At 42.4% G+C, this 27,230-nt stretch overlaps 5 protein-coding genes across 10 annotated transcripts in view; 3 read left to right on the top strand and 2 right to left on the bottom strand.

The window, feature by feature from the left end:
• Positions 1 to 169: 169 nt before the first annotated feature.
• On the bottom strand, positions 170 to 11,734 carry LOC109479792 (solute carrier family 25 member 36-like). 2 transcript variants are annotated; one of them, XM_019781805.1, is made up of 7 exons: positions 11,579 to 11,734; positions 9,849 to 10,076; positions 5,990 to 6,067; positions 4,129 to 4,229; positions 2,958 to 3,063; positions 2,105 to 2,370; positions 170 to 1,796 (listed from the first exon to the last, which is right to left on the bottom strand). In XM_019781805.1, the coding sequence occupies exons 1-7, from the start codon at positions 11,620 to 11,622 to the stop codon at positions 1,603 to 1,605; spliced, it is 1,017 nt and encodes a 338-aa protein (XP_019637364.1). In that variant the 5' UTR covers positions 11,623 to 11,734; the 3' UTR covers positions 170 to 1,602. The 2 variants fall into 2 exon arrangements, with proteins under 2 accessions (XP_019637364.1, XP_019637365.1); XM_019781806.1 differs by having other exon boundaries at positions 2,997 to 3,063; positions 11,579 to 11,733.
• A 66-nt stretch (positions 11,735 to 11,800) lies between these two features.
• LOC109479770 (2-phosphoxylose phosphatase 1-like) lies at positions 11,801 to 15,844 on the top strand. Of its 3 annotated transcripts, none has more exons than XM_019781764.1 (4): positions 11,801 to 11,956; positions 13,433 to 13,606; positions 13,754 to 13,951; positions 14,216 to 15,844. In XM_019781764.1, the coding sequence occupies exons 2-4, from the start codon at positions 13,525 to 13,527 to the stop codon at positions 15,394 to 15,396; spliced, it is 1,461 nt and encodes a 486-aa protein (XP_019637323.1). In that variant the 5' UTR covers positions 11,801 to 11,956; positions 13,433 to 13,524; the 3' UTR covers positions 15,397 to 15,844. The 3 variants fall into 3 exon arrangements, with proteins under 3 accessions (XP_019637323.1, XP_019637325.1, XP_019637324.1); XM_019781766.1 differs by having other exon boundaries at positions 11,933 to 11,956; positions 13,455 to 13,606; XM_019781765.1 differs by having other exon boundaries at positions 11,951 to 12,876.
• Positions 15,845 to 16,752: 908 nt separating this feature from the next.
• Positions 16,753 to 20,307, top strand: LOC109479768 (2-phosphoxylose phosphatase 1-like). The gene is made up of 3 exons (XM_019781760.1): positions 16,753 to 16,967; positions 18,133 to 18,348; positions 19,014 to 20,307. The coding sequence occupies exons 1-3, from the start codon at positions 16,904 to 16,906 to the stop codon at positions 20,285 to 20,287; spliced, it is 1,554 nt and encodes a 517-aa protein (XP_019637319.1). The 5' UTR covers positions 16,753 to 16,903; the 3' UTR covers positions 20,288 to 20,307.
• Positions 20,308 to 20,436: 129 nt separating this feature from the next.
• LOC109479786 (beta-1,3-galactosyltransferase 5-like) lies at positions 20,437 to 23,714 on the bottom strand. Of its 3 annotated transcripts, none has more exons than XM_019781791.1 (3): positions 23,633 to 23,714; positions 21,953 to 22,970; positions 20,437 to 20,793 (listed from the first exon to the last, which is right to left on the bottom strand). In XM_019781791.1, the coding sequence occupies exons 2-3, from the start codon at positions 22,843 to 22,845 to the stop codon at positions 20,559 to 20,561; spliced, it is 1,128 nt and encodes a 375-aa protein (XP_019637350.1). In that variant the 5' UTR covers positions 22,846 to 22,970; positions 23,633 to 23,714; the 3' UTR covers positions 20,437 to 20,558. The 3 variants fall into 3 exon arrangements, with proteins under 3 accessions (XP_019637350.1, XP_019637348.1, XP_019637349.1); XM_019781789.1 differs by lacking the exon at positions 23,633 to 23,714 and adding an exon at positions 23,522 to 23,608; XM_019781790.1 differs by lacking the exon at positions 23,633 to 23,714 and adding an exon at positions 23,479 to 23,494.
• A 2,239-nt stretch (positions 23,715 to 25,953) lies between these two features.
• LOC109479817 (protein RER1-like) overlaps positions 25,954 to 27,230 on the top strand; it is a 7,185-nt gene continuing 5,908 nt past the window's right edge. Inside the window, exon 1 of the mRNA XM_019781835.1 lies at positions 25,954 to 26,075. The gene's annotated coding sequence lies outside the window, so the exon portion shown is untranslated. The remainder of the gene's footprint in view (positions 26,076 to 27,230) is intronic.

Raw genomic sequence — 27,230 nt, 5'->3', positions numbered from 1 at the left:
CAACCAGGGCAGCGTTTGTTTTCTAGTGCGGTTCAGGGGGAGAGCTATACCTTCCAGAGAACTTTATTTCTAGAGGTATGCACAGGAGACAAGGTGCCTGTCAACTACTTTCTTCTTCACGTAATTGGATTCCAAAGAAAATGGCTCAAGAAACATGGAAAGGGACAAATGACTTGGCACATATACTTTAATGTACAATATGAACAAGGTGTAACATAACTCTGTACAAAATGAGTTCACAACTTTTGTGAAGCCGTCTCCATGAGTAACTGTTTAAAACACTGTTTCAGAAATGCACGAGTCTTATTGAACCATCTTTGAAGTATTCCAAGACAGTGTAGCACAAAGGTGTTCTTTCAGTTTGGTTATCGAGACATCAACAACAAAAGCAAGATAATTTTGATGCACAATATTATACAATCATTACAATTTTACATGATTCAACAAACTATATACAAGAACTACAAAAAATGCAAACTTTTTTTCAGTAAGCAACAATTCTTGCCAAGTACCTCTATGGGTAGCACTTTGAGAACTTTTCAATCAAAATTTTGCTACTTTCAGACTAAAATAAGTTGTTCAATCTTTTTGTTAAACGTTTCAAAATGTTTCCACTCGTTTGGGTAAGTACTGTTCAAAGAAGAAAAAAAACTAATATGGGGATTTTTAAAACTCTCCCCTGGAGTCGTAGGGTTAATAATACGACCTGTCTCTTTAAGCCAGGCTCTTGGTAAGAACAAACTTCAGAATAATACCCTGACAATCTTTTACTGCATGTCAGTCTTTGGCACTTTTACAATGTCTATCACACTTCAAATAATGGCTATGTTTGTATGCAGTGTTCCATAGCTATACAACATACATATTTATAGATATATAGATATATATGTATTGTGGCACCACTGAGTGCGAATACTAGGCTGTCTACTGACAGAGGTAAGTTTGCCATAACCTGGTCCGCGTCTCACTTTCTCTGTAATGGTACCATTCACCGGCAATTCACAATAGTACTGGGAAGTCCAGTCTCTGCCTCGTACAAACTCCGGCTGGAGAATCTCTTACACCAACTGCAGTTACTTCCAAATGTACCATACACCATCTTTCTGAGTTACCATACAGCTTAGCTCTGTACACCTTCACAATGGTCCCTATCTACCATTCAGCTTAACCCTGCTGACGTCTGAGTTAGGAATGACTCAGAACAAGTCTCAGAAGTACAAATTGCACAGCTAATTTCTTCTATCGGCAACACTTGCCATCCACTAAGTTTACAGGCACTACAGTTGACGAATACGGCACTAGGTTCTCTGTTTACATAGAGACAACGCTTTTCGACATCTGTACATGCAGTGCTTGTGTGATTGCAGAGATCTGTGGAGCTGTCCATATCATTAACTATTGCTCCCTCGCCAATTCTAATTTCCAGAGCTTTGTGAACTTTTTCCTCCAGTAGGGTTCATGTTGAGTATGAAGGGGGTTGTGTAGTCTTCCATGCATGCGTCCTTTGTTGCAGCGTTGCATAGCTAGCTCTCCTGTGTCGAGAACTACACCCTCAGCAGCAAATGTCCTCACAATGTCTGTTTGTGTATTGCTAGGCTGTGGCTACCCCTCCAGGAGGTACACCACCACCTCGTACACGGCCATCATGGTCGCAGTGTTCGGGATCTGTCGCACCAGCTGTGTTTTCAGTCCACGGTACAGGGCGCGGTACCCTTCCTCGCGTGCAACCGTCATTACCGTCTGGAAGAACCCGTGGTACTTCTTGCCTTCCTGCCGTAATCTTGTTCTCACCACCTCTGTAGGAACAAAAAGGGAGAACATGTTTTATTTGTCACCTGCAAAATGATGTCCACAAGATAAAAACACTTCTGTCTATTAGAAAAAAATGAAGGATTTCCTAATAGTAGCAAACCATGTATCAACAGATATGCAACATAATGGGTCAATGTTATCTATTCACAGTTTAACAATTACAGCCAACAGGTGTCAAACAAGTTTAAGCCAGTCTCATCCCAAATTATTTCAGCAGTTTCATGAATTAGGAGGGAAAACCTCTGGCCAAACGTCTTGTTTTCATGACTTACTGAATGACAAAAGAACTCACCATGAGGATAAGCTATGCAGGTGGCCAGTGACTTGGATACAGCTGCCACTCCCATGAACTCCACAAAGTCCTGCCAAGTCTTTTCACAATCACAACATCTGTTCCGAGCTATCATCTGCTTTATGTGCTCATAGATCACAAAGTGAATCACAGTCTCTGAGATCCCCGCGTACGACGCGGTAACTCCACGGTAAAATCCACGCAGTCCTTCCCTGCCGTAGGTTTTCCGGACGCAATCCCGCACTGTCAGGTTCTCTCCTGTTTTCCTGTCAATAAAAAAACACACTTAGCACTACAAAATGTTCTACTTATTAACATGTTTCCTTGTAATACTGACAATACATACAGGTTTATTTCACTATGTTATTATGGTTCCACATACTATGACAACCATTTTGAAGCCAATGTTTCTCTTCAAGTTCTGATAGTTTGTTCAACAGCAACTTAGTATCACCATATTTTACAACACTTTACATTACAATCTAAAATTGCTATACACAATCAAGGCATTGATTTATGATTCAGAGCAATATCATGATTTGTTCACCTCAAGGCAGGCGTGCTAGAATGCTTTTTCTAGAGATACACTTTTCTCTACAACATGACATCAAATGAAACCATTCATTCTAATATCAGTTCTAATAACAGCTGAAGCAGGCATCCACCATCTCATTTCATAATCACAGTCATAGACTACCATCAGTCAATTCAATCAGATGTAGCAAGTCACAAAGCATGGCAGCAGCAGGTCAGATTTGGACATCAACAAATCCATATTCAGCTGGCTGAATTGTCAGAATTTGGGTAAATTTGAGAGAAAAACAGAATGGTGAAACAAAGGTAGATGCCGTACTGTGCCTGTCTAGTTTGGTTCAAGGCAGAGATGACATACTTCTGGTCCAGCTGCAGTCTCGTCTTGACATACCAGATGGGGTTGGTGAGCGTGCAGGCTGTGAAACCTGGGAGGGCAGGGGAAAAGGAAACAATTCAGAACAACAGCCTACCAATCCACAAAACTGTGATGTTACACAGGCATGGTCATTAGCAACTGTAATCCTATACCTACACAAGCCACAGTACCAGCAAAGGTTATGTGTATCATTTATATTTTCCATCATATTAACTAACAGGTGTAAGAAAGTCATTCATTATCAATGTACAGTGGAGCAAGCTCAGTCACAGCTAGAGAAAGCTGATCACTTGTTTTTGCCAAAAAAAGGGGATAAAGCTGCGTAAGTATCCATTAGCAAGATTTCCATTCAAGTTTTTAACCTTTCAAAGAAAGCACAAAGGTGTTATTGTCAATATCTGGGGTAAACCTTCCGTCTTGTCTCAGTGCCAAATCTAAGGGCCAAAACACCTTTGTTCACAAAGACCCAGACAAGCCCCTTTTGTTCCTGACATTTACACTAGGTGTGATGTCAGACAAGACCTTGGACATGCGCCAAGTGAACAAACAAATCAATATGTCTGGCTCAAAGGCTGTTTTTCAAGAGCCCTATATTTCTTGCCCAGTAGTGGGGTCCAAACTACAGCCATGGCATAAAAAGTGGGAGGTGCCTGTCACAGTAATTACTTTGTGGGTGTTTCTGTCTGGAAGTTTGGGGGTTATCTTCAGGTCATGGCCATTTAGTTGTAGGTGCTGCACCTTACAGCCCTCTCAGGCACTGTCTTACAGGTGGGTAATTCAGCAACAACATTTTGTTCTGGCTGGGCGCATCTACAACCGTAGGGCACCAGAATTCAAATCTTGTACTGATACAGCTCACAACTGTCAGTCATGACAACACGCAGCAATAAACATGATAGCATGGGGTCTTGCTAAGGTGAGACAACCTACAGTAGTCAGTAAATACATTCCTTAGTAAGATAATTACAGGCTGCACATAGCTTACATAGTCTACCTGACATGCCTAAGGCAAACACATTAAAAAAACCTGACCTGAGAAGTTTATACACCTGAAAGGGACTTCACACCTGCTGATCATGTTTAATCGTACATCAAGGTGAAAATGGTCTGTTACCTGCACACATTGCAGAGCACATGTGGACGGCACTGGACTCATATTTCAGGTGTCTGTTGAAGAACTTCTTGGCCTGAGCGTAGGTGCCAAAATAAATGGCTCTGTAGAGAGTGGACAAAACAAAACAACCAGTTACACAATGTGCAATGGGCCAACATAGTGGAAATCACAAATTATTGAAACTATTCTCTCCTGATAATTTTTTTCTTCAATGTTTTTGTCAAATTGGTTCACGTATGTTCTCTCCCGACTACTAAAGAGAATATCTGAAGACAGAGGTCCAAATTCTGAAGTCATCACGTATTAATTTTCATGGCTTTTGGCTTAATACAGATGAACAATGAGAAGAGACAAATGAAATAAGCCATACTGAAATAACATGCAGCATAAGCTTTGTAATCAACAAGAAATGCAAATCATTCATCAGATCAATGGGAAGAAAACTACATTCTATAACATCATCATCATACATGTACATTCTATCTTATCTTTACAACACACAAGCATAGGAAATATAGCTTATCTGTGATGCCAAAAAATTATCCATGGACCTATTTTGCCTATGAGCAAAGGTTCGGCCAGAGAAAAGTTAATCCCCAAAGCCTATTAACCATTCCAGCGTTAAGCCAATGAGATTAGGATTAGGGGTAGGACACAGCAAACAGGCAGCTTGTAATAAAGTCAACCCCCCTCCTATAACCTCCTAGCAGCAGCACATTGGTAAAAAAAAATTCCCCTGAATTTTAACACAGGTTCCAAAACAGAAATTTGGCATGTTGGCATATACCTTTTGATCCAAAGTGAAACAACACAGGATCAAAAGATATGCCAAATATATCTCGTGGAGTTGTTTCACCAAAAACACATTAATACAGTCACCATGTTTCCCCTGTTAGATACACATAATCTAACAATGCTGACAATTTTCTGTTACAACTGTCCCAGCCAACGATATAAAGTCTATAGTTGATTGCCTAGTATATCAATATCGGTGCTGGTATATGTATCTAATGGGAGAAACAGGGTTCCAAAACATTGTCACAAAGAAGACAACATATTCATAATATGATAAAGTCTGTTTTGCACTTTATCTGTGCTACCGTATGTAAAACAGCCCACTCACGCTTAACTAATGCGAGGGACGGAGGGAATTGCCATATTCCCTATGATATTCCTTGTATCCTCCATATTCCAAAGCCACCAGCTGAGGAAAAAAAACACCACTTCCAAAGCAGCCATGCACAATCACAACCATCCCTTTAAATAACCAAGACATTAAGCAGTGCGCGTTATTTACGGTTAAAAACAAGGTTAGCAAATTCCAAACTACATTACTGCTTTATATCAAACGTAATTGGAATGGTGTACACATTGCCCAAAGCTCCATAGGTCCAGCTATTTCCAGATCAGAAAGATTTGTTCTTCATGCTTGTCTCTTTTCATAACTTTTCTCAACATGCTTTGTACAAAAAGGAGGTGAAGTGTTGATTGAAGTGGGAAGATCTAGGATGAGCTATGGGCTGTGGTACATGACACACATCAAAGGTGATTTTTATATTTGATTCACAGTGAACTTGCCAAAGGTGAAATAAAAGCCATACTGTATCCTGAACTATAGCAATACTGTATGTAGATCCCGTTATAGAAATCATGCAGTGAGAGGGGTGGAGAATACAACCACACAGTGTCAAACTCAAACTAAAACTTGCTGGTAAACGTTAGATATCAACATAACCAAAGTTGTGTTGTTTAATGTGAATGGAATAGAAAATAAATAGTGTTGGTCCTGGATACTGTGCATCACACATAGAATAGGGGCAGAATCAAGGGCAGCCTGGTCTCAAATCGGAGTGTGACTTACCTGGACGGTGCCACTCCCACCAAGTTGGGCCCCAGGCCTTTGAACAGAGCCAACACACCTTCATTCTCCACAATATGTCTGAAAAAAAACATGTCCTTACATTAAAAACTATGACCGTCATTTTCACTCATGAGTTTGTTTACCAACTGTCAATTCATAAAGAATACTTTAATTTGTAGGAGATAGAAACTAAATTGCTTTTACCTACATATGTATTTGATTTAATTTCAAAGTTTCATATGTAATTGTTGAGTACCTGGGGATAAGATCTGATATCATTTTCAAGTATAATATAACCTCTATTAGGCTCTATACTTTATAACATTGTGTCCTCAGTAGTTAAATAGTACCCAGCTTATTGGACTTTCACCTTTCAGGGTCACGTTTGCATGAAGGCAAATATTATGGTCGTGGGTTTCACATGGGCGATGCATGATCAAAGGGGCTGCTGCTATTGGTCAACCAGCTCACTGGGCTGGACTCTGAACAATGTCCTGACGTAAGTGGCGCCCGCTTTTAAAATTCCACTCTTCACCATAACAGTTTATGTTACTGTGAAAGAGCTCTGGCATGATTGATGTGCCTTACACACATAACAGTACAAGTTTTAGTACAACTTTTTCTAAATGGTAACATACGACAGAGTACGAAGTATTACAAAGGGCTATTGTTGTTAACTCTGCTTAGTTGCAATTACAGACATAACAAATTTCTTATCTTGTTAATGTACATTCTTGACAAAACCCACAAAACGACAAAAACATTCCCAATTCTAGTAGGAGTACTTAAATTGCTAGAAATAAACAGCCCTATAGCTATAAGTCCACCACAACACTCCAGGCCAGTTTCCTGAATGACTTTTGCGGACTAGTGGCACAGATATTTTAAGCTGGGCATCCTGCCAGTTAACTGTTGGATCCTGTTCCGCGGGCTATTTTAGGTGGGCCAATGTCAGCACGCCCCTGCAGGGTGATGGAAAAGTTTGGACATCCCCAGGGACAAGTTAGTAGGGAAGGTTGATGGAAAAATTTGACCCGATATTGGTAGTCTAGAGGACTGATGGAAAAGTCTGGATGTCTGACCCTTGATGCTGGTGTTTCCTTACAAGGCCAGGAGCTATATATGTGTGGATATTTCAACATCTTTTGATCCTCCATTTCTTACATGTACTAAGTCCTTTAGGGGAATCAAGGTCATCCAAGGGAAAAGTACACTGCAGCAGCAAACCTATCAACCATTAAACAGGGCTCGAAATACTTTTTTCAGCCAGGTGGCGCATGTTGCCACCTGAGTCAAAAGCCAGGTGGCGCCATCAGTATTCAAGTGGCAACACTTCCAAGTTATCATTTTCTTCAAATCTGCTACTTATATCTATTACGTTTTCTTCTAGTTAACTACTTAAGTTTTATGTTATAAAATAAATGTAAAGAACACAAAAGCTCTCAAACAACAATGTTTTAATAAAGAATGCCACCTTTACATCACTTCATCACAGGGCTGCCGCCGTGGGAATGCCACGCCTCTACATGGCAGCACACTTATGCGGGTGGTGTTACGTGCGCCATGTTCTTCGTTTGCGCAAGGATAATGTTACTCTCATCTGCCAAATAAACATACCCCCCGGAATAAACATACCCCCCGGACAAATCTTCAAAATCTAATAAAAAATGGTATTAGTTCCCTTGATTTAAAAAAAAAAATTGGGCATAGGTTCCCCGGATGACCCCTAACCGGGGGCCAACGGTGCTTCCACAAGTTCAACAAGTGAACTTGGAGCAAATATTCCCAGAGGTGTTACTGACATTGATATATTAAAAACTAAACCAAATCCTATTTCCCAAACAAATCACATATTGACACAGCTGAACAAATAAAAATGTGATCATGTCTATACTCCACTCAAAAACAATTTTTGAGAGACACTCGGGTCGCGGTACTAAGCGTGGTAATTTCTAATATCTCATCTGATTCTCCCAATGTACACATGTATTACTATTAGGGACTTCACAATCACAGCATCCAACCGCACTAACACAAGAAACCAATAAATTCGGGAAATTTCTCAGTAATGTTTGAAAATTAATCTTATTAAAATACAAGTGAATTTTTATTTCAGTTGTAGCCCAAAAAATATTTTTCATACCTTTAAAGTTTCGTTTTAGCACATTGTAATATGTACTTAATACATGTATCTTGTACATTTGGGTGCTATCTTGACCTTTGACCACTGTTATTGTGAAACACCGTCGGCCATCTTGTCAGTCTCGCCGCTGATTTTCGAGCCGTTTTTTCGAGCAAATTTCAACCGTTTTAAACATTTTACGGCCTCAAAAACTCATATAACGAGGAAAGCAAGTTGTAGTTGTTATTTTCATGCGTAACATTTCTTCTGGGGATGGATTATTTTTCCGCCGAGCTGCCGAAAACTTAGCGTCGCATGCGGTCGGGCGGCCGGCCGGCAGGATTTTGTATCGGCGCGCTTTGCATGTAAACAAGGACAGTCGGAGTTGTTTACATGAAAATTGTGTTGTGAAACGCCAGCGAGGTGTCTGATTTTCTACCAATGAGAACGTTTTCTTTGTGGCGTCATGGCGAGATCGACAATTCATCGTCAATTCACAAGATTGTGCCGACAATGGGGCCCGATCCATGCGATTAGCGGCTCGATCCACGCAAATTATAGGTGGCGCGCTGCGCCACCTGAGTTTAGGAATAAGTGGCGCCAAGCAAAATCAGGTGGCGCCGCGCCAGTGCGCCACCGGGTATTTCGAGCCCTGATTAAATGATGTAATACTGATGTTGTTGATAATGACATGACATGACATGACATGACGCTGAAGAAATTAACACATGGCATCACACTAGATACACTGGCTTTCTGGTACAATTTCTAGGAGTCAAAATATTGAGGATTGCCACATTGTGGGGCATGGACAACATTTGTGACTATCACAAAACATCACAAGACCAAACCAACTGTGCAGCTGTGGTGCAGACTGCACCCTGCTCCCATATCAGGGTTGGTGCTTACTGCTACCAGCCCCAGACTGGATTCCATGCCTTTGCCGCAAGGTTGAAGACAGGTCAGATTCAAAAGGCCTTGATCGTTTTAGTACATCACCAAACTGCATTTCAAAACTGAACTTTTGGTGTTACCAAGTGAATAAATTTGTCACCACTGCAACAGTCTAAGTATAATACATGTTAATGATGCTAGGTGTAGGATTGTTATTTTGTAGTCTTCCTGCTATGCGAGCTTATGTTCCGATGAACTCACAAAGTATATACAAGTGCCACACACTAGTTCCGTTTTGCTACAAGACCACAAACAACCCAAGCATAGTCATGGAATTAGAACATTTCCCTTCAGCTCAGAGAAGTTATGCAACCACAGTACCGTAGTTCCCTCAGGCTTTGTCATGTTATACAACAGAGTGGTGCCCATGCCAGTCTGTGGACATTGTGAGAACTCCCCCAGATAAGATAAACATTGTCCAGCAGGACTATCCTGGGAGTGTTGCTAAGGTCATCGCAGGGTGGTCACCACAGGTCAAACTGACCACTCCATGTGACAAACACATCACATGGTAATCCCTCCAGGTGACCTACATTTTGTACATCACTACATGTATAATGTTACATATGGTCAACTAGACCACTAAAGGGATCAACACATTGCATTGCAATCCCCCATTCTCAGCTTGCGTGTTGGTTGTACACTAAAATGAGCTAAAAAATAATCATCTTTTTGCTCAGTTAACCTAGGCTAGTACAGCCTAGTATATACTTTTACTATTTTCTCTATGTAACTGTTAATTAACATGAATACAGAAATGCACAAAGCTGTGAGTTGGCTTACCTGATACACTGTACTATTCCGATGGACGGCCTTGCTGTTGTGACGAATGCTTGTGTGCTGGTCTGGGCACATGTGCTGAGCTGGACGATGCCTGTGGCGGTGCTGTGGCCGTTCTGAATGCCGGCCAGGACGACATTTTGCGTTGGGAAGGTATATACCGATGACTGTAACCGCGTTTTCACTACTTCTAGAGGGCAAGTCAGAATTGCACCAGCAGTTCCACCAGCTCTACAAGAGTTAAAGAAAAACATAACAAAAAAAACATTATAACGATTCAACACTGTTCAGAGTACACGTGTATAGGCCATTACTGGCTCATTTTACTTGCCACGTGCATTGGCCGCAAAAAATGGGCCACTCCCTACATAGTACAGTATTTGCTTGGCATCCTAAGTACACAATCACTTCTGTATTTTGCATATGACTCTTTACGGTTTAGTTTACTAAAAAAAAATGGAAAAATGATGGGTTAGATACTTATGCTAGGCACAAATGTCTTTGGTAACAGTATCCTTTGTGCCAAAAAGCAGTATCCTTTGTGGTTGGTTCTGAGCAACGGATGTTAGGAGTCAGTGTGTGTTACAACAGGTATGACAGGAAATGGAATTTTATAGATTCTTCCAAACCTGATTCATTCTTTCCACATTTCAATAATGTCTAGTACATATCCCGTTAATCAAGAGCAGTCACTGCAAATTGTAAAAGTTAAAAACCCCTTACTCTCTAGAGACACTGAGAAGCGAGAAGCTCCCTTCTGAAAACTTAAAAGTGTGTATTATGTTACAAAGACCCCATTGTTGTGCTAACTATCAGTGATACGGACAATCGTTGCGTGGCAGTTCACTCAATACCAATCAAAACTTGCATCAGAATGATAGAAGTTTGGGGCAAGTAATTTTGCTTTTGTCCAAGATTACCACGTTTCTCAACATTTCTGATGCAATGGTCCTGGGCATACCCAGCCCAGCCCAGCCCCCCTCCCCTCCCACAAAGATTGTTTGCAGGTGAGGTGTGAATTTCAGAAGGGGAAAGGGGAGGGGCAAATTATCGGGCAAGCTGAAATCACAGTCCAACAACACAAAATAAACGTTTATACTAGTAAACATCTGTAAACTACATATCCGTCTCAAACAACTGCAACGTACAAAATTATTTTTATTCAAAATCGCAGTTCAGTGGCGACCCCTCCCCCGAGCGGGGTATTTTCGTCTGCGGAAATTTCCACTGGTTTGTTTTGGTTGCAGAACTACTGTCTACGGCTGTTTTGTCACATAAAGTATGATTTCGCTGTCTCTTTATTCCCGGTTTTCATTTCAGAAAACGGCCTGATTTGGAATTTACCAGGCCAGGAAAAGGCAGAGGATACATACTTTAGTCCAACACCCAAACCAAACCCGTCACATCTGTCTGTACGTAGGTAGGCATTTACGTACGTATTTCTGTACGTACATAATGGGTATACCCCGGTAGTTCTTTCGTCACAACAGGGAATGTTTCATAAGAGAAAGCCACTGAGGTTTTAAAGGCTGAATAAAAGGGACAGTGATTAAAAGATGCCAAAAATACAGCATGCGAGTGGCGGGAGTTTCCATGACATAAGATATACCAGTAACTGTATATTCAGTAAACGTTCGAAGTCCTGCATCACGAGTTCGCGAGATTCATGCGTTACTTTCTCGAGAAATATTCTGTTATGTTTGTAATTCTTAGGTGAAAAGGCTTCCACTAACCCTCCAGCAATCAGATGGATGGCAGGGTTCCGTTGTGTTGTCATTTTCTCATTTCTGTGCCGAGAATGTAGTTGAATCCACGTCTTATGGTCCACGAGTCGTCTGTTGAATTGATACCACAAAGAAGTGAGCGCACGCAGAATGGCGAAATAACGCGCTGTGATTGGCCAATATTTAATTTATTCAAAATACTAATAGCTGATTGGTCAGTCTCTTTTAGCCTTAGGAAATTTCCAATGGTTCCTATCACGTGAACTCTTTGTTCTGATTGGCTGGCTGGTGACATAACCACATGGCGCACGCATGGTAAACATAAACGCCCTACAAATGCCCCTTCACCTCCCCTCTCTCCGTCACCTGCACGTCTTGGCCTGTCTTGTACGTTTACTTTCTAATATTTCGACTTTTTAATGATAAGCAGGGTGATTTGGGGACAATAGAGAACAATGGGCTCTCTGTGACGAAGTTCTTCCGTTGCGTCATGGCAATAATCTACGTGCTTGAGCCAACACCAACCAACACGTGCACACACGTCACGTGTATTTGCTTGTTTTGCTCGAGCCTCCGTGCCATCCTAGTTTTCCTATTCCTATTTTGTCCAAGTTAGCGACTAGAGGAGCCCCGATATAAACTAGGATGTCACCAAAGCTAGTGCTCGTGGGCTCATGGCAAAGATGAGGGAGGCGTTGTTGACCTTGGCGCTTGGCCAGATACTTGCCCAAATCTACGGATGATCCTTTTATTATATTATTTATGATAACCTAGAAGCTTCCATCTGTAGAATGTCCTTGTAATAACGTGTAGGCATCCAGCAGAGGGCACCAATAGCATGAGGCTGATTCTATGCGATAGGGTACTGCCGAGGACAAGGCTAATTGCAAAAGTTTCAAATTCAAAAAGACCCAAATAATATAACTGTTAGAGAATGGGTGGAACACAGTACAGAAGGACTTGTAACGTTACCCCCTTGGTGAGGGGGTGTGTATGTGGGATGGGTGGGGGTGTCTTAAAGGGTCAGGACTCAGGTGGCTAGGGTGTCCTTTCACCAAGGAGCTATTTAAAAGGAAAGCAGTGACCTACTTTGCCAACTGCGTATAAATATGGGGCTCAGCACAGACACTGAGACAGGAAATATGAGAGGTTTCTGGTGCTCACTCATCTATTAGCCTTCCAACAGAAATGGAAAGAAAATCAGTAACATTACTGACATCAAGGAGGCCTGTCATTTGAAGAAATACAATTTCACTCCCAGGTCAGGTTGGGATGTCATTTGATATGCCATGATTGACCACCTCAGGGTCAGTACCAAAATTAGCCTCTATCTCCATAACAACTCAGGATAGTGTAGACACCTGTTAAAGAAAGGTACTGGTAGCATCAGTAAGGCATTTTATGATTGCAAACAAAGCATAAACCCTGAACTACAATGTCGCTTTATAATGTGTACTTGGTACCTAGCTAACATCCACACACTAAGGTCCAGTATGACCACTGGAACCCTGGCATTTAAAGATTTTCCTCCTTCATTTGCTTCAAGTCCATGCACACCCTCAAAGTTGAACTAGTAACCTCCATTGTAGGTAATTGTCACATTAGCCACACCAGCAGGTAGCAGACAGCTGTGTCAGTAAGGTTCCACTTAGGTTTCAGGATGTTATGTCAGAACCTACCATTTTGCTTTTATTGATGTAGATGTAGATGTAGATGTAGATGTAGATGTAGATTCCTTCAAAAACCTAATCTTCCTTCAGAATTTTAAACCTCTTGATATTTGCCATTCAAATCAACATTGTTTTTATGATAACTTGCAAAGCAGCTTAGTTTATAGATATAGTAACATGTATCAACTTGCAGGGAAAAAATGAACATCCCTCAGAATCTGTAATGGTACAGTCTGTCAGAGAGCAACAAGATGTCATGGTGCAGGAGCATGTAGCCCAGTGGTTATGAGACGGGCAGACTTCAACATGAGGAGGAAACATGCTGTCGTTCTCCTTGCCGCATCCTGCCTAATATCTTGTCTCACAGGTAAATTACAGACGATGATTCGGTACCATTTGATCCGAGTAGACAAAGTTTTGGCATGATGTAATGGAATGTATTTTGTATCAATATGAACATCTGAGAAGATTAGGATGTGAAAATGCTTGATTATTTTCATTACCTGTGTTTCAGTTTTCCTGATCTCCACCTGGGTGTATGAAGATCCCCATGGGAAGACAAAAGGAAGACCTCAAAAATATGTCACCAGTCAAAGAGCCAAGATAGTGAATCGGGACAGCAATCGCACACCAAGCAGGCATCCATCTATTGGGCAACAGTTCCTTCAAGAGTACTGCAATGTCCCAAATGCTTCTGTCTCGGGAGAGGAAGGTATGATGGCACCTGTGAACCTCTTTACATTTTTCTGGGTAGTTGATGAACTTAGTTCGGTTTTAATAATAATGTAATACATGTTTTAGAGGGGGAGGGCACTCTAGTATCATCTGGGATGGTTGTGTTTAATGGTTTGTTTGCATGTAAATAGTGCCAGTAAAGTATGATATAGCTGAATTTTGCAGTTGGTATACACTTCATGCATGCATGAACGCAATTGACTTCATGGAACTGGAACAATATCCCTTGTTTTTGTTGCAGGGGATGCACCACCGGGTTACCACTTGGAGTCTGTTCAGGTTCTGATACGCCATGGTGACAGAACGACATACTACCCCATCCCAGGGTTCAACATGGAACCCTGGAACTGTCAACTTGATCCTGACAGGTCGCCCTCCCACCCCAAACTCCCAGCATTCCTTGAGAGCGTGATAGCTTTAAAACCTGAGCAGGTGGACAGACCGTTGCACAAGTTCTCTGCCTATCCTCAAGCCAAGGTGTGTAAGTATGGACACCTGACGCAGCAAGGAGCTGTACAGCATCTGTACAATGGTGAACACCTCCACAATGTGTACATCAAGAAGTGGAAGCTCCTTCTGCCCAACTGGAATAAAAGTGACGTTCTTCTTATGACCACTAAGATGAGTCGGACCTACCAAAGTGCCATAGCTTTCTTGCATACGTTTCTACCCAATTCTGACTCCGAGAACTGGTTTATGCATGCAGTCAACAGCTTAGTTTTTTGTCAGCGTGGAAAAGGCTGTGAGTGTAACTCTAAAATGACGTACTTTCGCATGGAGGCTTCAAGGTACTCACATCGTACAGAGTCTGCAGAGGGCGTGGTTCGTGTGCTTAAAGAAATCGCTCACACCTTTGGGATGACCCGAGCTGAGCTTGGCTCTCTTACCCATGTTCTGGACCTATTCAACACCCACCTCTGTCACAAGATTGATCTGCCTTGTGGCAAAAAGACTTGTCTGAAGATGACACAATTTGACACACTTATCAAACACTTTATAGAAAATAATCGTATAAGGGCAGAGGAAGGTGCTTTTGCTAGTTACGCTGATCTAGAGATGAACCCTATGTTGTCAGTCATGCTGTCATTGATGAAGAAATCTGCACCACCCAAGTTTGTTCTGTACTCAGGACATGATGTGACGGTTTCTCCTCTTCTCTACTCACTGGGCATCCCGGAAACCAAATGGTGCCCCTACGCCACAAGAGTGGTGTTTGAGTTATGGCGTGATAGTGCAGGCAGTGCCCGCTACATACGTGTGTTGTACAACGGGGTAAACGTGACGGACCAGCTCAAGTTCTGTGCCGGCCACACTAAGGATGGAATGTGCCCCCTGGAGTCCTTTGCTTTCTTCGTCAAGAAGGGAGTATTCGAGAAACTTGGTGCAGACAGTTATGAAGAGGCTTGCATGAAAATGCCATGACTCTACCATGTTCAACTGTTAACCATGGGTCTTTACCACAAAGTTTTTGTGCAATCTAAGATTTATTACATGTCATAAAAGGACCACTGTGTAGGTTTTGTTGAGACTTTTATTCAGTTGCAAATTGAGGGTTCCATCCTGGATATTGGTGAAGAAAAGTGCCATGGACTATTCTGTATGTACATGTAGGTCACTGCCACTGGCATAATAGCATTGTTATCAATTTAACATTTGAAGAAGTTCAATTATGTGTATATCAGTATTAGTATAAGAGATATGCAATATACTGTATTCAGTCAAAACATTCTTCAAATGAGCAAGAGGATTGGTGTACATATACCTAAGGCTGCTGAAGTTGCTGAAAAATATATTAAAATGTACAACATGAGATATTATCAAAATGTGTAATACCAGCTTCTCCAATGAAAGTAAAAGTTGGTGCCAAATATTTGTGGTCTGTTGTACATATGCTGCAAAGTTCATTTTTATCCTTTTTCAGAGGAAAGATCATGCAAGTTTTAGACCTTATTTGCGTTGCATTCTTGTTTATGATTTGACAAAAGTCTATAGGAGCGTGATATACAACTACATTCAATATTGATGATAATTATGCCTTACACTATATATTCCCCCTGAAAGAAGCGTAAGCCAAGCGGTTTTGAAAGGTACGACACCCGACACGTGTACGTGTGTGCATAACCTGTAACGCACCTTGCGATAAATACGATTTACAATTTAATTTTTTTACAATTTTCTAAGTTTTGAACAAAATAAGATACAATGAACATGCATAACATTAGCTACTTAACAATATAGCACATAAGTAGACGGATGTCAAATGTAAAAGTCGTGCAAAAAAACAAATTCTTCATGCCACAATAAAAAAAGGATAATATTTATTCCATTGCGTTTTTACGGATGTGGCTTTGAAGTAGAAACACAAACAAACGGTTTTGTAGCTCAGATGACTGAGCAAATAGCTTGAGTCGCGCACGCGCGGATTGCATATTGGGCGAGGAAAAAACAACATGGCGGTCCCTGACGTCTAGCCCGCAGGCCATATGGAAAATAAAAGACACACGTCCGATGTGTCGCCACCAAGTGAGATAACCTAAGGTAATTACGTAAACCTGACATTTTTCATACTTTGTTGAAATTTAGATGACGACGAATTTTTAACAGCGACCCATAATGGTGTTAAACATTTTCCGAGGAATGCGAGTGTTCGTCGTCCAATCGTAAATATATACATCCTGTTTCGCTTCTGGAATACCTATGCTCAAGATTTACATGAACAAGCCATCATCACAAGTTATTTTCATGAATAATTTTCAGGATAAGCTGTAATTTCTGTCGTATTCCTGATTTTTCAGAGCGGCCTGCACCTGTTCGCTGGTGGTGGGCGGGGGTACAGGTGTATTAAGGGCGGGGGTCACGGCATCGATTTGTCTCACACCGCGTCACTTTCACTGAGAGGAATTGCAGATTTGCGACCTGGGCTTCAACCATGAAGTCAGCCCGTCGTTTGGTGGGATTTCTGGGTCTTGCTGCCTTAGGAATGGCCGCTTTCTGTAAGTATTTTGGCACTACCGCTAGTAAATATGTGAGTATTTCTATCTGGGGGGTACCCTATCCACGAACTGCGTTACTTGCTTTTGTCCCAAATGTTTACGTGTTTTGTACGGGACACCGGTGTCCAATAACACCAATTACCACGGGGAATTACACCATTCAAACCCAGCTGTGTGTGTTTAATTTTGTTACACAGCAGACACTCTCCTCCTTTTGTGCAAGGTAATGATATCTTACTTCATAGTTCTGTAAGAACAATGAGGTTTTTAAACATAATTTCATGTTTATCAAAATGTAAAGCGCTGTATTGTCCTCTGAATTGTTCTTGCCACTGCTTGTCCGGAAATTCTATTGAAAACACGTCAGACGATGCCTGCCTCTAGCCTGGGTGCCATCCCCAGTAGTATATTCGCCAGCTCTGTAACTGGTTATAGAGCTGGCGAATATACTACTGGGGATGGTACCCAGGCTAGCCTGCCTCTTGAGTACATACAAGCTTCCTTTGTATATATACAGGGTTGTCACTTGTTTACCCCTGTCAGCGTACCACTCAAGACCTTTAGCCTCGGAGTCTAGACGTGTATAAAGAAGGTCTCCGCTTCTCACTTCTCTTCAAGAGTGACCAGCGATATTGTTTTTGCAGTCAGTATTAGTTCTTAACACGTCCCTGGTTCGAATGTTTCACATGTACCTGTTAACAAACCATGTAAACAACCACATACCACACAACCTGTGATGCACACACAACTCGGCTAGAAGCTTAATTGTTATCTGATTGATTCACATCGATGGACGTAAAAGAGCTTAGCACTGAAAAAGATGACCCATAATTCTAGCCTCTACCAGGCTTCAGGTGGCGGCTGGAAAGAGTAGAAATCGACCAAATAGAGAGATAACATGCCGCGCCGGGGGAGTTGGTCCGCTAGAGATCTAGAGTACAGTTTGCCGCACCCCTTTGATCGTAGCCACCCCGCACAGGCTTGGGGTGCGGCAGACTGTACCCTCTAGCGGACCAACTCCCCTGGCATGTTATCTCTAGCTCTATTTGACCGATTTCTACTCTTTCCAGCCGCCACCCGAAGCCTGATAGAGGTTACTAACTCCCTACCTTGTTTGTAAAAAAAAAGAATATAAGAGTGACGATCTTCCTCCTCCTACTCACAGATGGCGTCGTCCATTTCGACCTAGCGCGGTTTGTCAGTCTGAAGGCAGCGCAGTCCACACGTGTGCTCCACACCGGGCACAAGTCAAACACTACAGGGCATGCGCACATCAACTCCTCGCCTGACGTCACCACGCTGAACGACGCGCCTGCGCAGGACATGCCTGAAGTGGTGCGGTGGTACTGTAACACTCCGAGGAGACTGGAGGGCGAAGAAGGTTTGGGCTGTCTATTAAAACAACTAACTACTCTATACGGTCTAGTACAATAGCAGCGCAACTAAGTATACAATGTACCTGCTCTTCAAGCAGAGGTCGTTACCTTCTTCTGATTGATTGTCCCATTGACTGACTGGGGACGGCTGACAGAAAGCTGCGTGATCAGAAGAAAACAATCTCCCCACCAACCTCTGCTTGCAGAATACAATATCCGTGCACTGAAACTGGTTTAGACGTTAGAGTGTCGTTTCAGCACCAAGGGCAGAGCCAGTGTAGTATCTTATCTAATGCCGATCGAGGTCACATTTCCAAACTGGGGCCCGGCCGGGCTGTTTCGATTAACGAAAAATCTTCAATTCATATCATGATATACACTGATAGTTCCCATTATTAGCTTTTTCAACTTTTTTCTGGAGAAATTACGAAATAGCAATAGAACTAAGTGAATTTCGACCAGATTAACTAGGTTCGTTTTGTAAGATAATAAATCGCGTAACGTTCTATCTCGCTTTATGTAATTTTTTTCACATAAAAATTCCTCATTAAAATTTTTCTCTAAAAAAGCATGTCTGATATGTGCAGAACTCCTTCCATATACTAGTATGTAACATTCTAAGTTAACACAATTAGGCCGCCCCGTTGATGTGTCCGTCTGTTGTCTGTAGGTCAAGTTCCGGATGGATTTCGTCTGAAAGCCGTGTTTGTGGTGACTCGTCATGGCGACAGGGTTCCCATGGAAACGCTTCCCAACGTCAAGTACAACTACAACTCCTGGACGTGCAAGCTGGACCCCGGCAAATGGCCGTCCGACCCACTTCTCTCGTCATTCGTCAAGAGTGCAGAGATGTTGCGTACACGTCCTAATATTTTCGGGAGTTCCGCCAAAGGATTGGTGAGCATGTCGCCATATCCTAACAGCGCCGGCGGACCGTCAAAGCTTACACAGACCGGAGTCGCCCAGCTTCTGCGTGTTGGAGAGAAACTACGGAGAGCTTACATAGATAGTAAACTTTTAACAGCTGGGGACACGGAGGACCAATTTACTGTCATTACCACGCCATATTCCAGAACGTACCAAAGCGCCACCGCGCTGATGTACGGGGTACTGCAGGATGATTTATTCAAGATAAGAGTACATCAGGAAAATAACGTACTGTTTTGTGGCGCGAACTGTCGCTGTCCACTCAGAAATGAGTACATGAAACAATTTAAATCAGTCGATGCTAAGTATTTTTCTCAGAACGCGGAGTTTGCAGCTGCGCTAGAAACCGTTGCGAAGACTCTGAACAGCAAGGTAGCTAACGTTCGATATAAGATCATCGACGCTTTATTTGGCCACGTGTGCAACAAGCTGGACCTTCCGTGTACTACGCAAACTCATGCATGCTTGGAGAGGGAGCATGCGCGGAACGTACTCAAGTTTGTCAACAAGGATGAGGAGCAAAGACGGGAATCATTTAATGATTATTCGCGTCTTGCGATTCAACCTCTTCTAAGCTCCATAGCAAACAGAATGGCAAGACTTGTGGAGGAAAAGACGGAGGTTGCCAAGTTTGTGGTGTACTCTGGGCACGACATGACGGTTACACCATTGCTGAGCGTACTTGGACTGACGCATGCGCGGTGGGTGCCCTACGCGACACACGTTGTCATGGAGATGTGGGAACGAGATCATCACGAAGACTCTCAGACGTCGTTTGAGAAAAACTCCACTTTAACAAAACCGGGAAGACTAGAATTAAAGCAAGCAGCGACGTCATTAAAAGGAACTTTTGTCAGGTTCATCCACATGGGAAGAGATGTCACGGACAGGCTGGGATTTTGCACGGGGAAACTCCAGGCAAGACTCTGTCCACTCGAGGAATTTTTGGAATTCGTAGAACACGGAGTATTTCAGAAATTTGGCAAGGACAGCTACACAGAGGCATGTACACCATAGAACAGTCTAAAGGGTAGCAAAAATAGGTGGGCGTCAATCCGTCCAACACCACGTTGTTTCATAATTTATTATTTATCATTATTTATTTATGTACCTCTTTACGATGCAGCGCTGTTATTGAGTACAGATATACACACACATATTTTACTAGAAGTGAAAACTTGTTTATTTCTCAGGGCCTGTAAGACCTCAATACTAGTAGTATTTCAAACATGAATCGTTACATTCCGTGAAATATTTTCTAATAAGACTGACGCGTTATGGAAACTCGTTATTCTTCAATGGCACCACAGCCCATAAACAGACAGGGAAAGATCATGGAAAACCTCTTGACTAGCTTTGCGTAGAGGATTGAGAAGTAAGAGCGCAACCAGCCGCACTCAGTCGGACTTGTCTGGAGAGCTTCCCACATGGCGAGTAGTTCTGTGGGGGTGTAGTGGTGAGACGTGACGATCTGGTGAGAATGGGTACACACGGTGAAGCCAAACCGGTGGAATGTAAAACCACTGGAAGGGAAAGAAAAACACATAGAGTAACGTCAGTATGGAATATATATAATACAAAAAGAAGGCAAGAAACTTGAATGTTTGTTTTTCTTATACAACCAAAAAATATAATAGAAAATATCATTGAGGCAGGACTATCAACAGAGCTAAATGCTTTGAACGAAGAGAGTTTTTGGTTGAGTATAGCTGCTGACTCTTTTTCGTTTGGCTGACCGAGTTACCCGATGCCGTTTGCAAAGCTTCACGTCTGATGTAATTGCACCACCGTAAATGCACGGTAAGTTGGTTTGAAAAGGGTCCTGAGTCACATTGCTACAACTTGACATACACGTTGAACTTCTATTCATGAACTTTCAATAAATCAAAATCAAATCAACATCACTAGCGAGACGACAATCTCGTCAGGGCAGCGACGGTTGTTGTTGTCACAGACTTATGGCCATGGCACAAATCTATTATTAGAACACACGTCTAGACCAGGAGCAACAGACCTGAGAGCTTAGCTTACAGGAGTCAGCTTACAGGAGATGTGGGGCTATTCTCCAAGCAGAGGTTTGGGTTCGGGGTTATTTTTGCGTGTTTTAGGATTTTTTTTTATCGGGGTTTCTGTTTTGCACTGGATTTGTTTGGGGGGTGAAAAAATTCCAAAGTATACAAATGGTCTGTTTTATCCATAAAATTACTTGCTGTGGCCTTAAGCAGTTTTCAGAGTAGGTCTAAAAGGTCCTAAACTTCCAATTACTTCCTATGCAAAATTAAAGTCAATCAAGCCATATATCACTGCATGAAAACTCGCATTTACCTATGGCAGTAATGACCTTCAGCACTTGTGGTCCCAGGGTCAGAAAAATCTCCGGACATGCTGCCTACAGTCTTATGATAAGACCTACTAAAGACCTTCTGGGATGTGATGTGTCAATACCGGTAAAGCTGGGCATTGTTTACTTTGTTTTTGTGATAAACACTAAAATAAAAGTCAATTATGTTGATTCTTGACCTAGCAACGGTTGTATGTGAAATTATCGGGCTTGGCTTTATTTACTTTACTATTGTAAAACCAGATACTATTGTACAAAGTAAATATTAGCTGTATTTACTACCTTTGGTAAATCCAACTTTTCGTGCAGTGACATACGTTTCTAACATGAAACCCCCATACCTGTGGTCCCATGGTGTTATGCCCTCTCTTTGTGCACAGATGCCCATGTACACATCCTCCATGGGCATGGGTGGCGTCATCAGCGCCGCGACGTAAAATCTTCTCACCGTATCCATTGACATGACGTAACCTGTCCCGCTCAGGTAGTCTGGGTATACGTCTTCGTTAAATTCCTCCCTCGAGACGTAATATCTGTCATTGGGTGGACTTCTGACAGGGTGCACACCCGTTTGGATAGCTCCCATAAACAGACCTGAACTAAGGTCAACTTCACGTTGTAAAGTTTCAAGATGGCGTACCAGAGTCTTAATGTTAACAAACATGTCGTCGTCGGTTTTCATGACGTATTTAGCACCACTGCAAAATGTAACAGCCCATCTGAGGATCATGACTGTTTTTGTGGTCATGTTTCTGTAGGAGTCCCGGAAATCCTCCTGTATGATATCCCCGCGTGCTTTGGCTTCTACCTGCACCGCGTTCTCCACTTGGGCGTCGTCGCTGCGTCCCAGAGCGAACAGTACCCTAACGTTTCCTTGTGGGAACATGGTCTCATTCCCCCAGGTTTTACGAATGGCGTTCCGGTGCTTGGCATGTGCAGGTGAACTTGTGACAACAACGACGAGGAAGACATTCTTCTGCTTACATTTGTTCTCTAAAGTGCTGACGAACCTGTGCCTGTGTGGGTTTGCAACTGGCGATAGCTCTGTCTTCCTGATGAATAGATCGTCAATTTTGCTGGGTTTTCTCGTGGCTTCCCGGTAGTGTCCGTATCTCACAATATGATTGAAATCTGTCCAAAACGCAATGTTGACAATCAAAATAAAGATCGTAACAGCAAGAAGGTGCACGGCTGTCTTTGATCTTTGAACAGGAAATTTATACCTGCCAGCCATATCTGCTCGCCAGATCGAATAACAGTCCGTTCAAGTGTTTGTCTCCAGTAAAGGTGCAACTTTGACGTCAAATTATGCCAGTTGAACAACGGTTGTGCTGCTCTGAAGCGGTCACGCCATCTGACCTGGGGAAAAAAAGAAATTGATTAATTGAGTTTCGCATTATTTATTCATGCAGCAGCTGCAAATGGGGAATCATATAGCAGCGTTCACTACCAGCGCTGTCCAGCCCGGTATACTACAGTTTATAACGTTAACATTGTCATACATGGCCGACTAGCATTTATACTTACTGCCACTTACTACTATTGATAAAATCCAACTTTTAATGCACCGCAGCGTATATATGAATCGTCCGCAGGTGTCTCCCACTTCCTCAAGGAAATAAATACTGTAGCTTACTGGTTCTACTGGGTTCGAGAAGTGCGTATCCACCATATGCGTCAAATGATCATCGAAAAAACACATGCAATGTATAACTTTAAATGACACCACAACACTGAGAACGGAACCGAACGCAAAATAATAACCTTCCAAATCCTCAAGTCTTTATGTATAGTGTGGGGGTAATTATAGCAGGTGTATCGGTATAGAAAAAAAACAACAGAACAGCCGCCATTATGTGTAACACACCTTGTTTGACACACTTGTATTTCCCCAAAACAACGTGGCATACCTCGTTTTTAAACGCGCTCACACACAACGTCAGCTCATACAGTCATCGCCAACACAGTGGAGGTGGATCAAGAATGGTTATTGAATGAGATCTAGCTATCACAAAACGTACCTGGAGCCACCCGACTTGTCCGGCGGGATCTTTGTGGCGCATGTGCTGTCGTTATCAGGGTGACCAATCACTTGGAAGCGTTTTTTAATTCGAACACACGTTAACTTTCCGAGGATGCGTGACATACCTGCCCCTGCCCCTCACTTTCAACAACACCTGTCGTCGCTATGTTAGAACATGAAAAGTTAGATATTGACAGCTTTCCGATACTTTTTTTCAGTTCTTATCGGTCAGGATTGATCTCTCCGATAGCCAGCCGGAAAGCCACGTACTGAATCGAACGCTTTTCAAAGGAGTTTTCTTTGCAGAGCGTATCGCTCCGCCGTTCCTAGCAACGCCAAGAACGACATTTTCGCGGGCAAGTTCAAGTTCAGTAATCTGCAAATTTCCTGGTCGGGACATCACGCAGATTGGAAGAGGCGCAGCGTCTGGACTACGGTCGGGATGACAGCCTGCTCTTGAAGGAGGCGATGGCTAAAAATTCACCCGAGCTTTCCTGTGAGCCGTGGAATGGACTTCTTTCTCTCGCGGAGAATTCTCTCGACGTGGCTTTCCGGCTGGAGTCCCATTTCAAACATACTTCAGCTTAATTGTTGATGTGTGATACACCTGCACCTGTCTCTTACTTGCGGCAACACCTGTCGTCGCTATGTTAGGTCGTGTCTATACGGAACCACCCAAGGCGCGATTCGGGTAACTCACATTCTTCACATCTGGTCCACGTGCCACACACACCTGCGAAACCGTGTCCGAACATAATGCGCTTGAGCTACATTTATTGCTGTTTGATGATAACACGCAAGGCGGCGTGTTATTAATGTCAGAGGTCAACGACCTGCTTGCTGATGCCCCCCTCCCAGCGTATCTGGGCCGAATGCCGACGTGGTCCCGCCAGAGGCGGTGAAGCTCGCCCTAGAACGGACACATTATTTGACCATTACTGCTCTTTAAGTTGCTGCCACGTTGGTATTGCATATAAAAAAAGAAATATCACTCCGTAATCCATGACCAGGCGAAGTCACATTGAAATCACATTGCGTTCAGACGCAAATCGCGATGCGGGGAAAGCGATTCGAAACCACCTCTAGAAGTGGCTTGGGATCGAGGCGCTTTCAATGTGATTTCGGAGCGTTCAGATGGAGCCACTTGAAACCGGCTTCGGGGTAAACCACATGTAAACCGCCTTGGGTGGTTCCGTATAGATAGGGCCTTAGATATACCGATACAAACTTTTCTTCTGATCGGTCAAGATTGATCTTTTCGTTAGCCAGGTGTTGTTTTCTCACGTACAAATAGCTACCTTTTTGTTCCAATTGTTAGCATTTTCTATAATACACTGTTTAAATACTTCCCAAGTTTTTTGGTAGACAATGTAGCAACTTGTGCCTCAGTGTGCCAGACAGTCGACTGGGTCTCTTCGGTAACCGGAGTTTGTTTTCTGAAGTACAAATAGCTACCTTGTTGTTCCAATTGTTAGCATTTTCTATAATACATTGTTTAAATACTCCCCCACCACGTTTTAAACGCGCGCACACACTCTGACAACGTCAACTCGTACGAGTCATTCAACGCAGTGGAGGTAAATCAAAATATTATTGAAACAGATATAGCTATCTTAGTGATACCATAGCTGAAACAATACTAGTACGTACCAGGAGAACCGGTCCAGGAGACATCCGACTTGTCAGGCGGGATTTTTGTGACGCATATGCTGTCATTATCCAATCCAGTTTCGAACACACCTTACTTGCTGATAATGCGTAACATACCTGCACCTGCGCTTGGACGTCCGGACTTTTAGCAACACCTAGTACCTGTCGTCGCTATGTTAAATTAAACATTGACAGCTTCCAGATATAAACTTTCTTTTTCAGTTCTGATTAATTGGTCAAGCTGTTGTCTGTCAAATATAGTGGTGGACGGTGGCTATAGCGCAGACTGGAATTTTGGGTTTCGTTCTCCATCAGTACAGTGACCAATTTCTTTCACGAATACCGTCTACGTTTTTCATCAACATGCACTTGTGCCTTCGATCTATTAAGAATCTTAAAGCAGATTCTCTGAGGCAAGGGGAGTCTATATTGGCCCTATGTATAAGTTGTATATATACTAGTACTGACTGCCTGGCCAATTTGATGCAGCCACCCAAATATCTGCTTGGGGATTATACCATTTTCAACGTGAGGGACGAGTGATGAAGGGTTACACAATTATTGCCTAATTATTATTAATAATCATTTTCCTCAACAATGCAGAATTTCTTATATTCAAATTAACCATATCAAGAAGATTGCGAGCTTAAAAAAGAGTGAACCCCGTTCAACGGGTGCTTGTGGTATCGTCTGTTGACCCGGAAGTATTCGCACCCAGGTTGGTCAGGTGATACCGGCCGGATCATCAGTCATACTTCCAACGTGGCCAAACCGAGACGTTTTCATCCAAGGTAGCTCCAAATATTCATTATTTTCACCACTTTGTACATAGAATTGTGGCTTAGCTTACGCTTAATGGTCATGTAAGGTTTTGGACCGATACGTTGAGTTTAGACTGAAATTTTCGTCCATAACAACATGGTTTTCACACACACCCTCATTCCCCCACTGACTTTCGGATTCTGAACGATGACGTATCATTCACAGGCAAAAACATCAAAATATATGAAGCGTTATTTGAACTAGTTACTGAGAAATCTTCCTGTTTATAACCAAGCCCAAGGGGTGATTGGGCTTGTATAAGAAGTTAATCTTACATACGGATATCTACTCTTAGTTGGTCGTTTTATAACGCTCTGGTACCGTAAGGCCTGGTGCCGAGAAGAATAGGGGTAATACACATAATACAGTGCTGCCAGGGAAATCGTAAATATCTCGACTTTGAAGCAACAAAATAACATGAAATTTGGTACACAGTTAGACAAGACATCTTGCATTTCAAAAATGCTGAACAAGTCTAGAAAATCTACATAATATTTTCATAATTGATTAGGAAATGTGGTATTCGATTTTACAAAGATGGGCTGAGACCCCACCTTTCCCGACGGCCAGGAATACTCAAATTTTTAGAGGATATGGGGGCAGTTGTGGAGTATAAGAATCGGTTTTCAGAAAATAAGAATACTTTTTGAATGTAAAGAAATATCAAAATCTTGTTCGTTTTTACAGAATTTTAGGGGGTAGCCATGACATTATCGATTTGTAGCTCAGTATGTGTTGATTAAATGGGTTTTCCGAAAACCGATTCATATACACCAACTCGTCGCGCTTTGTTTGCACCTAATATCAACTTTGTGCGTAGTGTGGAAAGGTGGGGTCTCAAGCTTTAAAGTTTAGATGTTTGAATTCTGTAATTTTTCTAGCCCTAGCTAATCCAGCACTATCAATCAACTTGACAGCTGATTATCTGTCAATAGATTTGTTGTCTTTAGCACCCTCTTTGGAGGTAATTATGTGCAATTATTTTTAATTATGCATAGAGGGCAGCGGTGGACCCAGCCATTATTCAACCAAACAAGGAAGTTTTCTCTTGTAAACCTGCTTGATCTAAACAAGGAAGTTTAAACCTCCTTGCTAACACAAATGTTGAAAATGAACACTTCCCT

The sequence above is a fragment of the Branchiostoma belcheri genome, unplaced genomic scaffold, assembly GCF_001625305.1.
Source record: "Branchiostoma belcheri isolate BF01 breed outbred unplaced genomic scaffold, Haploidv18h27 scaffold5, whole genome shotgun sequence".
NCBI classification, from domain to species: Eukaryota; Metazoa; Chordata; class Leptocardii; order Amphioxiformes; family Branchiostomatidae; genus Branchiostoma; species Branchiostoma belcheri.
The sequence above is the reverse complement of the archived record's forward strand: the minus strand, read 5'-3'. Positions and strand labels throughout refer to the sequence as shown.

Coding starts and splice junctions, on each gene's coding strand:
- LOC109479792 (XM_019781805.1), bottom strand. CDS start 11,622: ATGACAACACAACGGAACCCTGCCATCCATCTGATTGCTGGAGG. Junction 4,230..5,989: donor GTGGGAGTGGCACCGTCCAG/GTAAGTCACACT, acceptor CACTCTCTACAG/AGCCATTTATTTTGGCACCT. Junction 3,064..4,128: donor GTGCTCTGCAATGTGTGCAG/GTAACAGACCAT, acceptor CTGCCCTCCCAG/GTTTCACAGCCTGCACGCTC.
- LOC109479770 (XM_019781764.1), top strand. CDS start 13,525: ATGAGACGGGCAGACTTCAACATGAGGAGGAAACATGCTGTCGTTCTC. Junction 13,607..13,753: donor CCTAATATCTTGTCTCACAG/GTAAATTACAGA, acceptor CCTGTGTTTCAG/TTTTCCTGATCTCCACCTGG. Junction 13,952..14,215: donor TTCTGTCTCGGGAGAGGAAG/GTATGATGGCAC, acceptor TTTTTGTTGCAG/GGGATGCACCACCGGGTTAC.
- LOC109479768 (XM_019781760.1), top strand. CDS start 16,904: ATGAAGTCAGCCCGTCGTTTGGTGGGATTTCTGGGTCTTGCTGCCTTA. Junction 16,968..18,132: donor CTTAGGAATGGCCGCTTTCT/GTAAGTATTTTG, acceptor TCCTACTCACAG/ATGGCGTCGTCCATTTCGAC. Junction 18,349..19,013: donor GAGACTGGAGGGCGAAGAAG/GTTTGGGCTGTC, acceptor TGTTGTCTGTAG/GTCAAGTTCCGGATGGATTT.
- LOC109479786 (XM_019781791.1), bottom strand. CDS start 22,845: ATGGCTGGCAGGTATAAATTTCCTGTTCAAAGATCAAAGACAGCCGTG. Junction 20,794..21,952: donor ATAACACCATGGGACCACAG/GTATGGGGGTTT, acceptor TTTCCCTTCCAG/TGGTTTTACATTCCACCGGT.